This window comes from Megascapheus bottae, chromosome 22 (genome assembly GCF_031878675.1).
Source record: "Megascapheus bottae isolate mThoBot1 chromosome 22, mThoBot2.hap1, whole genome shotgun sequence".
NCBI lineage: Eukaryota > Metazoa > Chordata > Mammalia > Rodentia > Geomyidae > Megascapheus > Megascapheus bottae.
The window spans coordinates 30,680,597-30,693,948 of record NC_143530.1 but is presented as its reverse complement, the minus strand read 5'-3'; the positions used below and the strand labels follow the sequence as shown (position 1 = coordinate 30,693,948).

The 13,352-nt window shown below is 44.3% G+C and overlaps 1 protein-coding gene across 1 annotated transcript in view; it reads right to left on the bottom strand.

The window, feature by feature from the left end:
• The window catches only part of Bmp6 (bone morphogenetic protein 6), a 162,455-nt gene that overhangs the window by 1,261 nt on the left and 147,842 nt on the right, over window positions 1-13,352 (bottom strand). The window contains exon 5 of the mRNA XM_090356447.1: window positions 255-331. Coding sequence (XP_090212573.1) covers window positions 255-331 — 77 coding nt within the window. The remainder of the gene's footprint in view (window positions 1-254; window positions 332-13,352) is intronic.

Here is a 13,352-nt window from a genome sequence, read left to right as displayed (position 1 = left end):
ACTCATTTTTATGCCCTGTAGTTTTGAAAGAGTGAGGTAAGAATGTTGGAGGATGTGGGCACTGAGGCTGGGAAGCCAAGAAAAGTGATTATTACACCAGCAGCCCAGGCCCCCCTGGCCAGCATTTGTGGGTGCTGAGGACCTCCCTAGAGGAAATCATCGTAGCCCTGAAGCTCTAGGTCATTGCTGATAGCAGCTATTATTCAGGTGAGACCAGTAAGGAAGAACTTTTGTCCTCATAGGCAGAAACTCACCTGCCATCCCAGGTCTTGGAAACTCACATAAAGCTCATGCTTCCTGCAGGCTGTTTTCAGTTCACTGCTGTTGTAATCTGTTGGAGAAGATAAAGAGATGCCCCTTCATTTAAAAACTGACACACAAAAGCTGGGCCTCACGCTTGTAATCCTAGCTACTCAGGAGGCTGAGTTCTGAGGATCAAGGTTCAAAGCCAGCCTGGCACAAAACAACCTGAGACTCTAACTAACCTCTAGAAAAATGGGAAATGGGACTTGGCTCAAAGGTAGGGTGGTAGCCTTGAGCTGAAGAATTCAGAGATTGTGCCCAGGCCTAGGGGTAGGGTGGTAGCCTTGTGCTGAAGAGCTCAGGGACAGTGCCCAGACTGAATTCAAGCCCCATGACCCACAAAAACAAAACAAAAAAACCTGACACACAAGCTGAAGTGCCAGTGACTCACACCTGTAATCCTAGCAGCTACTCAGGAAGCTTAGATGTGAGAGGATCATGGTTCACAGTGAGCACAGGCAGGAAAGTCCATGAGACTTATCTGTGATCAGCTGTCAAGAAGCTGAAAGTAACAGAGCATTAGCCTTTTGCCAAAAAGCTCAGGGACAGGGCCCAGGCTCTGTGTCACACACACACACACACACAAAAAAAAAAAACCAAAAAGAGTGTACACAGAGTTTGTCTCAGACCAGGCACTATGGATGGGTAGCTGTGACATACATATAGTTACCCACAATTCCACTCTCCATGGTCTCCCAATAAAGTTTTCATGAGTGTTTGTTTTCCTGCACTCTCCTCTGAGTATTCTGGGGACACTCCTGGCTCCCTGTTGACTTGAATACACACCTTCAGGTCGTACAGCTAAGTGTTGTGCACCGACTATGGAGGCTTGCCTACCAGGTGGAAGGTACTATACTGCCATTCACAAGTGACTGTGCTACACAAGACTCACTGTTTTTCAAGCATGGGTCCACTTAGGAGCTACATGGGCTTTGAAGATAGGTGCTAGGTCAGGAGAATAAAGTGCTAGCGGGTAGAGCCATACCATGGAGCTCAGGAATGATACGGAGGGAGACACAATGTGGGGACCTGTTCACTTGCTTTGTACTCTTGGTACAGTTGAGCTCTTCTACTTGCACAAAGCAATGACTTTGAAGCTCAAAAGAATTTTCTAAAGCTCAGATACCTTCCCTGTGCAACTCAGAAATGATCAACCTGGCTTAACCTATTCCAAATCAAGAGCCCTGGGAATTCTCTAAGGGTCCGAGTTGTTCTTCCATGACATGTCTTTTTCTGCCTGGTCCCAGGAAAAGTAAGGAAATGAACACAAAGAGATTTCATTTTATCCTCCAAAAGCATCCACGGAGTGGTGTGAGAAGTGGATACAAGTAGCTCCAGTGCAATTCAGAATATGAATGTCAGGGGACCAATAGGTGCCACTGTAGTTAGAGCAGGGCCAGCCAGGGAAGCAGGAGGGGAAGAGAGAGTAGCTCTGTTGGAATGAAGGGTTGGGAAATAAAGTTGCAAAATGGATGACCCAGAATGCCATCCATGGTGGTATAAACTTTCTACTGGAGGCACAGTAAACATCTGATGGTTTCTGAGCCACAGTGATGTATTTAGCGTCTTGATTCTTCAGGGTTGTATCTGGTGATTGTATAGAAGAGTTCTAGAGAGGCCAGAGAGATGTGGGAGAAGGTAGGAGGAGGGTGAAGGCTTTGGAGAACAGGTTTTCCTTTAAACAGACTCAGTAAATACAGAGCCTTGATCCTGGGTACGCTGCCCTTGCCCTGTCAGTGCCTGCTGGAACTGGAGTTTCATGCTTGCATTCCTGGACATCCTAGCACTGAGTCATGATGTTTGTAAGGAAACGAGACAAACAGAACCAGTGACCTATACTGGGAAGATTCAGGCAACTTTTTTGAGAGTGTGTTCATTTTAAAGTTGCTCATTCTGTCCACTTGCTTACCCCACTTCACCTCACCAAACCACCCAAGGTATAGCTTCAAGCACCCAGTAGGAACAAATGAAAACCCGCACGAGAGGGAAGTTTTCACAGAGCCAAGGAACTCAATATAAGCCACTATAGTGTGGCAAGGCAAAAACCGCCTGCTGAAAATAACCCCTCAACCAAAATGAACCAGCCTCAAAAAGAAACTAGAGATTGAGGACTCCAGTTAAGAATTGTCCTCTGCACGAGGCTACACAGAAAGTACCTGAAGTGATGGGGTGGGGGTGATAAAATAAGGGCTAACTTAGGTGGTAAGGGCTCACACCCATAATCCTAGTTATTTAGGAGGCTGAGATCTGAGAATTCAGGTTTGAAGCCAGCCTGAGAAAAGGCAGACATATCTAAGCAATTAGCAAAAAGGTAGAAGAAGGTATGGCCCAAGAGGTAGAATGCTAGTCTTGAGTGAAAAAGTGAAATATGGATAATGAATCTAAGTAACACCATCTTGTCCTTACTACCATCCTGGCATCTTAATAGGTGATGGAGACTTTTCACACAGTTCTGAAAACTCTCTAGAGGTGAACTGGGCCATTCTTTGAATTGTAGACCTGTCATGTTGTTTAACTCCAGGAAAGTTTTGCTGCAGAGAATACTGGATTTTGATTGCCCCGATTGTTTCTGCTAAATAACTTGCTTTGCTTATGTATAACATAAGCAAAGGTTTAGTTAACACCAATCATTTGGTTTTTGCCTTTATAAGCTGTGTGATAGCCACTTTGGGGCTGCACATTTTGAAGAAGTGAGTTCCCTTGAATACACTGGCTTTCTAATAAAGACTCCATTCCACCTCTCAAAATGTGGCTTCTCTGTATCCTCCTGATTGAATTCCTGTATAACAAAAGCCAAAGGAGAGTGAGGAGGCCCTGAGGTCAAGACCTAGTGCTGGTAAATTTTTTAAAAAGAGATGAAGTCAGAAACTATAAAGCAGGAATATCATGACAAGAACCAAGATTTTTTTAAAAAAATAGATGGGAGTGAAGGATTCACTTCTGCCTTATTCCCCTACTCAAACAAAGCAGCAGGTGTGCTTGTCTGCAGGCAAGTCACTCTGACCATGGCCTAGCTGAAAGTCCCCCGTCCTATGAGCCTAGCATTGCTGTTGGCCCCCAAGAGACCACAGTCCATTTTTAAAATTTTCTGCTTCCTTGTTAAGATCCATGTAAAACAGGCCCCAAATCCAGATCCTCATATAACCTCCAGACCTGCAGGAAGGTCCTGTGCCTCCCTCAATGGCAGTAAAGAGTCCTAGCCTGTTAATAGCCTGTTGATGATCGAGTCCAGTCTATTCCTTTTTCATTCTCCATTTTCCTAACAGCAAGTAGGGTATAGAGGTGCACATCTGTCATCCTAACCCAGCTATTTGGGATGCCATCCAAGGCCAGCAGTAGACAAAAGCCTAAGACCCCACTGGAAAAAAGAACCTAACAAATTGACTGGGAATACAGATAAAACACCTGCCCAGCAAGCAGAACATTCCGAGTTCAATCCAAGAGTTAATATCACACTAGACATAACTGAAGTAAGGAACAAAAGAATTAAACATAGATAGGTTCAGTGATTCCTAAGCAGAACAAATGAATGCCTATCTATGCAAATATGGGGGTGAAACTGTACCATTATCAAACAGAAAGTCACAGTTACCTAGAGATTGGAAGAAAATTACTTACAAAGCTATTTAAAAATTAAATATCACTTAATTGGAGATAAGAGTTTCACAGAATTTTCTGTCCCATGTGGCTTAGAACTGTGATCTTTGCATCTTGGCTTTCTGAGGAAATGTGAGCCATGAGGGGAGGCTGAGCTGTGCTTTCCCCAGCTTGCTTCTCCAGTCTTTTCTTGTTGATTAGATCAGTTCCTCAAATAATTTTTCTCTTCAGTTCAGAGTCTGTTGCTACTACATGTGATCGAGAGCTCTACAGTGTTTATGTAGCTTTTACTGAAATGACCTCTGTACAAAGACCAACATATTCATAAAGTCACTCTGGCCATATAAAAAGCAGAAATTTCTATAGACACTTTCCTTCTGAGGTCAGGAAGGCACGGGCAATATGAAATAAGAATATATTTGGTCTTTCCTGGTCCCCAGTTCTTGGCAGAGAGCTGAGTTATACTAATCAAGCTCCTGGATCTTTGGCTCCAGATGAGTCCTTAGCTTTAACATGTGGGGAAGGCACAAGATGACAGGGCTAGAATTTGGGGCTAGTCTTATCTCTGGGAGAGGGTATACGGATGGAGATTGAATTCAATCACATGGATAATGATTCAATCCATTGCCTGGTAATAAAATTCCTACATGGTATGATTTTGGTAGGGTCTTCCCATAGAGGTAGAGCTAGGAGGAGATAATTAGTCTTGGTGGCTCCATCCTCAGAAGGAATCTCCCACTGTGAGACTGAGTTAGGATTAGTTACCTTGACAGTGGGTTGAGATAAAGAAAGCCCACCTCATGTCTGCCCCCCCGCCCCCCCCCCCAGTTTGCTACTCTCAGACATGTTCTTGGCATTCAGATGTTACGGCAGAGCACAAGGCCTTTATCAGATGTGGCTTGGCTAAATGTGCACTTTTTAGAGCCATGAGTTTACAATAGACCTCTTTTGCTTCTCAAGTACTAGGTACTAAGTATCTTTGTTAAAACACAAAGACCCCATATAAGAACTCTGGCTACTGAGGCTTAGTGGTGCTTCCCGTTGAGTCATCGTTTTGATGTTCTGAGAGCATGGTCCACTCAAGGAGGATGTGAAATCCCCAAGTCCTCCCTGTCCCAAGTCCTCTGTTCTATAGACATCTTCACTCACCTCTTTCTTGCAGAATTGTCTCCTTCATATCACCATTAAGCATAGAGTGTTCTTGAGTTCCCCAAGCTATTCTAGCAAGGTTATTAAATGGGAGTGAGGGCCTATTGGGACATCCACATTTTGTAGGCAAGTCAGAAGCATGGGTGACCCGAGGCCTTTCTCTGGCTGGCACCTGACTGGGGGACTTCTCCCTGGAGCGTGTTCTGTCTACACTGGCTCCATGTGGCTTTTGTCAGAACTGAATTGTGCAGGCCTTGTCAGAACAAGGAAAAAGTCTTCACATCTGGATTTCTAGTTTCTGTCTCTGTTGGTTGGAACCAAGCAGACACATAGGACTTTGCTTCTAACTGTGCCACAGTTCTAGCAGTCGGAACCTGCTGTTGAGCTGACTCCCTCTGTGCAGCCAACTTTCTGGGGAAAGAACAGCCATTTCTTTCAGAGCTACACAATAACAGTTTTGTTACTGTGTAGAGAGAGGAAAAGGCAGGAATTCAACCCTCTTGTTTTTCTTCTTACAGATACTCTCAGACTACACTAGAGTTTCCTTGTAGTTCTGGGGTAAGTGCTGGTGAAGGATGTACAAATATTTGTGAAGGTGATGCTCAGAATACTTGTTTCTGTGGCTCAAGGGCTGGTGCCCTGAGTACTACAACAAATTATGTGGATCTATTTTGATTTTTTTCTAGATTGACAGACTGCTGAAAATACCTTCCCTTCACCCTTTGATGTTTGTCTAGATGAGGGTCTGAAGGAGGCTGAGCTTGAACACATATATTCACTTGGATAAAGAAAGAATAATAACATGCTCTTGTCCAAATAGGGTATACAACCATCAAGGGTAAAGCAAGAGAAAGTTACATAAAAAGTGGGGAGAAGAAAGCCCCAAGTCACGACAGCCCAAGGCTGAAACTGACACCCTAGAGGGCACCCACCTTCAGCATTTGACTAGCAGGGAGCCCAAACCCAAATCACAGAAGTCATCAAGTAGTTTATGAATATGTATAGTGTAATACAGAGGAGACACAAATGGGTGTCTGACTGAACCCAGTCACAGCGAGATGTGAGCCACTCTCCCAAGACAAAGATTGTAGGGGAGAGTCCTCTCTTCTGTGTGGCAAGGGCAGAATGCCCAGCCTTGCAGGGAGCAGTTAGATGGGCCCTCCTGGAAGCCATATCCCCAGCAGCAGCCATACACACTGTTCCACATACCTGGAACATGGGCTGTGTGTTGATGTCATGGGAATGGTAAGCCACAGCCTTGCAGAGGGGGCCCAGGTAAATTCACTCAGCCACACGCACACAATGCAGGGCAAAGGAGCCATGTTAACAGCAGAGCTTGCAAACTGAGTTTCCTCTCTAAACAGGAAGCTCAGGAAGGAATGTCACCTAGCAGGGACAAGCCCTGCATCAGCAAGCAAGGAGCACACCTGGACTGACTCTCAGGGCCATCAGGGAAGCTGAGCTGCTAGGCACAGGCACCATGAACAGGTACACACACTACAGGAAGCCTAGCTCCAAGGTGGTGAATCCAGCAACTGAACCCCAGCCTGGGCTCCAGGGACTCAGCAGCCCCCCTGTGTTCTTTTCTAAGCAAAGGGAAGGGGGGAAGCAGGGCTTGAGTCACCATGCTGCCACTCTTACCTTTTCTAAACTTGAACTTGGGCTATAAACTTGCCTCAAAGGACACTCCCCACCCCCACCCCAAATTGACTACTTTTGTTTCCCTTTGCTCTTAGGATGTCAAAGACAAAACAGTGGCTGTGAAAATGGCACCCCAGTCTTCACTGACCTGGCTGTGCTTTCCTATCTCTGGCCTTATCAGCCCTGTCTTATCCAAAATACGTCTCTGGCTCCCACTCATACCACCACAGAATCAAAGCAGCCATTGAGGGACATGAGAGATGCCAGATCCTTGTGTCACTGACACTTGGAGAGGACAAGGGGTGACCACATGGGGATTCTGATTTCTGGTGTCAATCTCAGAGCAGCTTGATTTTCAAAAGTGGAGAGTTTTGCTTACCTCCCGGAGAGTTAGCACTAGGGGATAACAATGAGATCCTCTTCTGTTTTGTTCTAAGCTTTCCAAGATCTCACCATGTAAACAGACCATGAGAGGCTCAACTCTTGTGTTGATTATAAAATAATATGGACCTATTTTCTTTAAAACAAAATAGCACCATGGCTTCAGTATCAAATATCCTCCAAGGGGCTCATGTTGAATGTTTGGTCCCCAGCTGGTGGCACTATTTGGAAAGTGGTAGAAGCTTTTGGAAATGGCAGCTGGAGGGAGAAGGTGCTGGTGGTATGCCTTTGAGGTTCCTACCTGGTCACAGTCTGTTCACTTGGAGGTAAAGTACTACCTCTGCCATGTATTTCCTGCCCATAGATGGGAGTTAATTCAAACCATGAGCCAACACAAATCCTTCCTGCTTTAAATTGTTCTTTTGGATAGGTTGGGCACTTGACACAAAAGTAAATAATACAGAAAATTGATACCAGAGAAGTGGGGCTGTTGCTGAGACTAAATGTGAGATGTGACCAAGTGGCTGTGAGGCCTTTGGAACAGGTTTGTGGAGGAATTTGGTAACGTTTGGAAATGGGGGCTAGAGATACTACAGGATTTGTTTCCTTTATTGCATTGCATTCCCACACCTCCTACCCCTACTCCTCTTTTTTAGAACAAGAATGTGTTTCCTTTATCTTTGCATTTGGAAGTACAGGACTTCATTATTATTTTTATTGTACGAAGGCTCATAGCTAAGGATTTGCCTTTAGACCAGAGTGGAATTGCAACAATAGTAGAACTGTAGAGACTTTGGGGGAGTTTTGCAGAAGGACCAAATGCATTTTACATTAGAAGATGGCTTCTATGGATCTTTAGAGGCTAGAGATGGAATCCTATAGCTCGTGGGTTGAATACTTGGGCTGCAGCTGGTGGTGCTGTTTGGGTAGGAAGTGGTGTCTAGCTAGAGTAAGGGGGTGACTGAGGGAATGCCTCAAAAGATTACATCTGGTCTCTAGAACCTTCCCTGTTTTCTGCTTCCTGTCTGCTATGAGGAGTGGAAGCTCCGCTGCCATGTCTGTCCAAATCCATGAGGCCATGAAACCATGGATGAAACCTCTGAAACCATAAGCCAAAAGAATTCTTTCCTCCTCTAAGTTGTTCTCTGGTTATTTTGGTCATGGTGACACAAAAGTAACAAATGCAAACAACCAGCGCCCCCCCTTAAAGACAGAATTCAAAGATTCCCTGTGCTCCAAGCGTCCACCCTTGGCTCTTCCACTTCCTCGGCTGAGCATCTCCTGCACCCTCCCAGAGCTGGGTAATATTTGGTGAGTTATTTACCATCTTGCAGCCCTGTTTATGGTTTGTTACAGGTAGTACAGCCTTCATCTGAAATGCATGCCTAACTTTTTTTTTTAAGTTTGGGATATCTGTGTAGACTTTATCAAGTACAGTATCTCTAATCAGAAAATCCCAAATCTGGAACTTTATGAGTGCTCAGAAAGTTTGGGATTTTTTTGGAACGTTTCAAATTTTGGCTTTTGAGATAAAAAGTGTTCGACGTGTACTGTCTTTTCAAATTATAAGACATTTACACATTCCCAAGGGTTTATTACCCAGACAGGCAGTACAAAAATTTTCTAGTGTTTCATATCTTGACAACCATTGTCTTAAAATGATTTAATGAGGAAATAGAGTGGAGAATAATAAACATGGCCTTTGAAATAACTTTAAACTTCAGATTCACTAAGCTCATACCTATCCTCCACGTCTGTGGAAAATTAAGAGTACAGCTCATTAAGGATGGTATGAACAAGCCTTTGTTTCTTAACCAAGACATCTGAAAGCTAAGCTACAAAGTAACAATTAAGGGTATTTTGTTGGTCATGGGATTTAACTCAGGTCCTAGAGGATATCCCTGAGCTCTTTTGTTCAACACTAGCACTCAAACACTTCGAGCCACAGTGCCACTTCCAGTTTTCTAGTGTTTAGTTGGCCAAGAATCTTACAGCCTTTCCTACCTGAGCTACTTTGAATGGTGACCCTGAGATCTCAGCCTCCTGAGTAGCTAGGATTTCAGGTGTGAGACACTGGTGCCCTGCTCAAAATGACTATTAAATTTCGAACTTGTTTGAAGAGATAATGAATATAATTTGGATCACTAGGCTATATCAATTCCTTCCAAGCCTGAGATTGTCCAAGGTGAATGCATTCATCTTTGGCACTACAACTCATACAAGCCAAGGTTGAATTACTAGAAACACTATTAAGAATGAGATTCCCAGTCTGTGGTACAAAGTGAAATAAAGAGCAAAAATGTCACATGGCCTCTGGTGGCATATACTTGTAATCTCAGCTACTCAGGAGACACAGACAAGAAGATTGTGGTTTGAACCTAACCTGGAAAAAGTAAGACCTGATCTCAAAAACAAGCCAAGTGTGATGGCTTATGCCTGTGATCTCATCCACGTGAGAGGCCTATCTAAAAAGATCACAGTTCAAGGCCAGCCCACACAAAAGCACGAGACCCTATGTAAAAATGAAAGCAAAAGAGCTAGGGGCGTAGCTTACATGGTAGAGCACTTGTCTAGCAAGTCCAAGGTCATGAGTTCAATCTCCAATGCCACTAAACAAAACAGTTGCATAGTTATACTTCTCCCAGGGTCCCTAACCGGGACATGTTTGTGACTGGGAAAGAGCTGGAAGGAGAATTTACTCTAAGAAATGTTCACTGGTAGCATTGGGGACAAAGACAAAACATTCCCAGGAAATACAGGGCCCTGAGGGGGTGGCAGAGCTGGGTGTTGACAATACATAGATAAACATCAAGAATAACAGAGACAATGCCACTTTTATAGAAACTACAAATAGTGACGGACAGTGCTTCCACTTGTCATCTGACAAAATGAAGATACATTCTGAGTCATGAGCACCAGCAGCCAGTTGGTTGACAGGGCAGAAAAACCCCTCAGACTCAGTGCACCTGACTCACTAGTGGACTTGGTAGTAAGTACCTCCTCCTTGGAGGTGTCTTGTGATGATCTTAGAAATTTAGCTAGGTAGGCCTTACAAGTGTCTAAAGGAATCTTCGTTCAAGGCTCATGGACCTCACAATGGATTAGCCATGGGATATCACAGTCCCCAAGAGACAAAATACTGAATCTAAGAGACTCCAGGGGAGAAAGAGAGCACTGTATGTTGTCAAGAACTGGAGGCACAGGGCAGCCTGGTCCAGAGCTCCAGTTAAATGTGTAAAAACCATACACATGACTCTCCAGGCTCGTTGAGAAAGCGCAACCCACCCAACATCTATCATTCCTGAGGAGCTGACAGCTGCAGAGTCAGCAAGGCCACATGAAAAGCCTCCTGGGAGACTTCCCTTGAAACCACCCACAGCCCAGCACACGTGTTTGGAGAGGCCAGCTTGAAAGGCAAGCACTTATGTTAGAGTGGCTTTGGTGGGGGGGGCAGTGGGGAGGAGGGAGATGGATGCTTCTTTGCCATGGACTAGTCTTGCTCTCTCAGGTAGCCTTAGCTCAGTTCCTAAAATATCCCCTTATTTCCCTGCCACTCTTCAGCCTGATGACAGGCATTCTGATGAATGGTGTTCACTTCTTGACCCACTTCTGCACATGGTTGCTTCGGAGAAGAATCAGTTCCCTGGGAGTGTCTGGTAGAAGATGGGGGCAGCAGAGGCTAAGCAATCTCTGCCTTCAGCCTCCTGAAGGATTTATCAGGAGAAAGTCTGCTGGAGTCGCACCAGACACAGCCGCTATTCTGACTCAGCAACTGGAACTGGGTCACCAGCACCCCGTTCCTTCCCCCCCTCTCCCCAGAGGCCCCCCCATAGGCCTGGGGGAGTACAGGAGACAGATGCCCACCATGCCAGGTTATCCAGCTATCTTTCTGGAAATTCCTTCCTGAAGAGGAACCTGTGTGTTAACTCCCATGAACAGAAGAATAAAGAAAAGCGAGTATATAAAGCAATTCTTCCACAGCCAAATACAAGCAGTTTTCTAGATCACGGGAGAGGGGTCTTAGAAGAGAAGGAAAATCCCTTGTAAGAATGCTTTCTGGGGGCTTTTAAATATGTAAGGCCAAGTAAGCCAGGCTCCAGTGGCTCATGCTTGTAATCTTAGCAGCTCAGGAGGCTAAGATCTGAAGATGGTGACTGCAAGCCAGCCCATGTGAAAATGTCCATGAGAGGCTTATCTCCAATTAACCAATAAAAAGCTGGCAGTGGAGGTATGGTTCAAGTGGTAGAGCACCAATCTTGAGAGAAAAAGTTAAGGGGCAGTACTCAAGCTCTGACTTCAATCCCTAGTACACATACGTGTACACACACACACACACACACACACACACACACACCACCCATAAGGCCAGAAAGATTTGGTATAGACTCTTTTGCCTAGGATCATAGAAAGGAACAAAACAAATTTAGGAAAAATTGAGTCAGGAGTTAAAGAAGAATGGGAAGACCAAGGAAAAGTTGGGACGTTTGTCCCAAATCAGATCAATTTTAATATCCATAGCTCATTTTAACTTGTCAAAATTTTTTTTTAAAAAAGGTGAAAAGAACTTGGTATATAATCACTGTGTGACATTGTTAAAACCCAAACTGGACAACATGTTTTCTTAATGAAAAGAACTTGTTGTACATAGCAAATGAATTAATCAAGTGAAATTTTCATTTGAAAGAGCAATTAGCAATTCAAGAGATGCTTCCTGGTCTGAGCTCCCAGTATGAAATGGACCACAGTTCATGAATAAATTGAATTCTGCCACTGGCAAACTTCACTGCAATGCCCAGAGGAGCACTCAGATCATGAGCTCTCTTCAGGAGACGGCCTCTGGAAAGAATATGGAAGCATGCCTTTCTTTTTCAAAGTTCCAGGCGTGGCTGTTCACAAGAACACCCCTGCAGTGCGTCTAAGAAAACACTAGGACAAGACACAAAATGTCACAGCACATTGGGTAGTGGATTCTCTAGTTCTATATCCCAGTGACCAGTCAAAGAGATGGCTAAGACACAATCTAAAATTTGAGACACTTCTTCCCAGAGAGAGGGTGAGTACTTAGGGAAGTTAACTCTAGGTACTGAACATGACATGCGGAAACAATTTGGAAAAATACATATTCTCAAAGGATGATACTTCTAGCATACACCCTTAGTGCCTCCTTCTACCAAGGGTGTGATTCATCTTGAAGGGCTATTCTTATAAACTAGATCCATCGTATTTTCAAGGCATCCTAACAAATAGGCAAAGTGCTGACCACCCCCACTTTAGAGAGAAGAAAACTGAGGTTCAAACAGGTTGGCTATGTCCAAAGTCACAAGGCCACAATTCTGTGAGCCTGTTCTCTGACTGCAAATCTTAACATCCTACTTGCTTCCTGTGCTGTGGAAGCCATCAAAGAAATCCCAGAACTAGGTCTGGAGTAGGAAATGTCCGAATTTGAACTCAAAAGCACTTAGCTATATGGTCAGCAGTGTGTAGGGCATGTCTGGATTGCCTTCTCCTCTCCATTTCTACACAGGGATCTCATGCCACCTCCCCCAAAAGGCACAGCATTGGAAAGACCATGACAGGCTCTTGGGGGCCATTTCCTGTCTCATGCCCTTGATTTGCCTCTTTTGGCAAAATGGGGCTGACTCTAGATCCAAGGGTGAGCAGCCAGAGTAGACTTGGCCAATCAGAGTACATTCTGATTGTCCAGGGGACAGGACATAAGCATTAAAGAACATCATAGCCTGGCTTTCTGATAAAACTACTACAGAAAAGGAGTTCTCTGTCTGAAGTGAGGTCTCTGAGGATGATGAAATCTTAAAACTGTGGGGTGTCTATCCAGACAATGTCTTTCTGAAAATTCCACCAGTTAGGGAAATAGAAAGGGCAGAGGAGAGAGAGAAATTGTTAGTACCCTGTGAACCCATGGATCTAGCTGTGCTAAAGGCGAAACCTCTGAACCTCCCAGTTAAGTGGCTGAGGAAATCCATTTTAGAGGCTGTTTGAAAGTTTACTTGTCATCATTTCCAGCTAAGAACATTGACAAATACACAAACATATAGTTTGTAGCAGCTTGAACATCCTAATGTGAAAATACAGATTCCAAAATGCTCCGTAACTAGAGACTCCTCGGGTGAGGCTGGGAGATAGGAACGAATGATGGGTGACATCGACCAAAATGCAATTTCCTAATCACTGACACTGAATTTGAAGCTTGTTTGTACAATTATGTAAAGATAATTTTTTTAATGTTCTTTAATTCTAGCTACTCAGGAGGCTGAGATCTG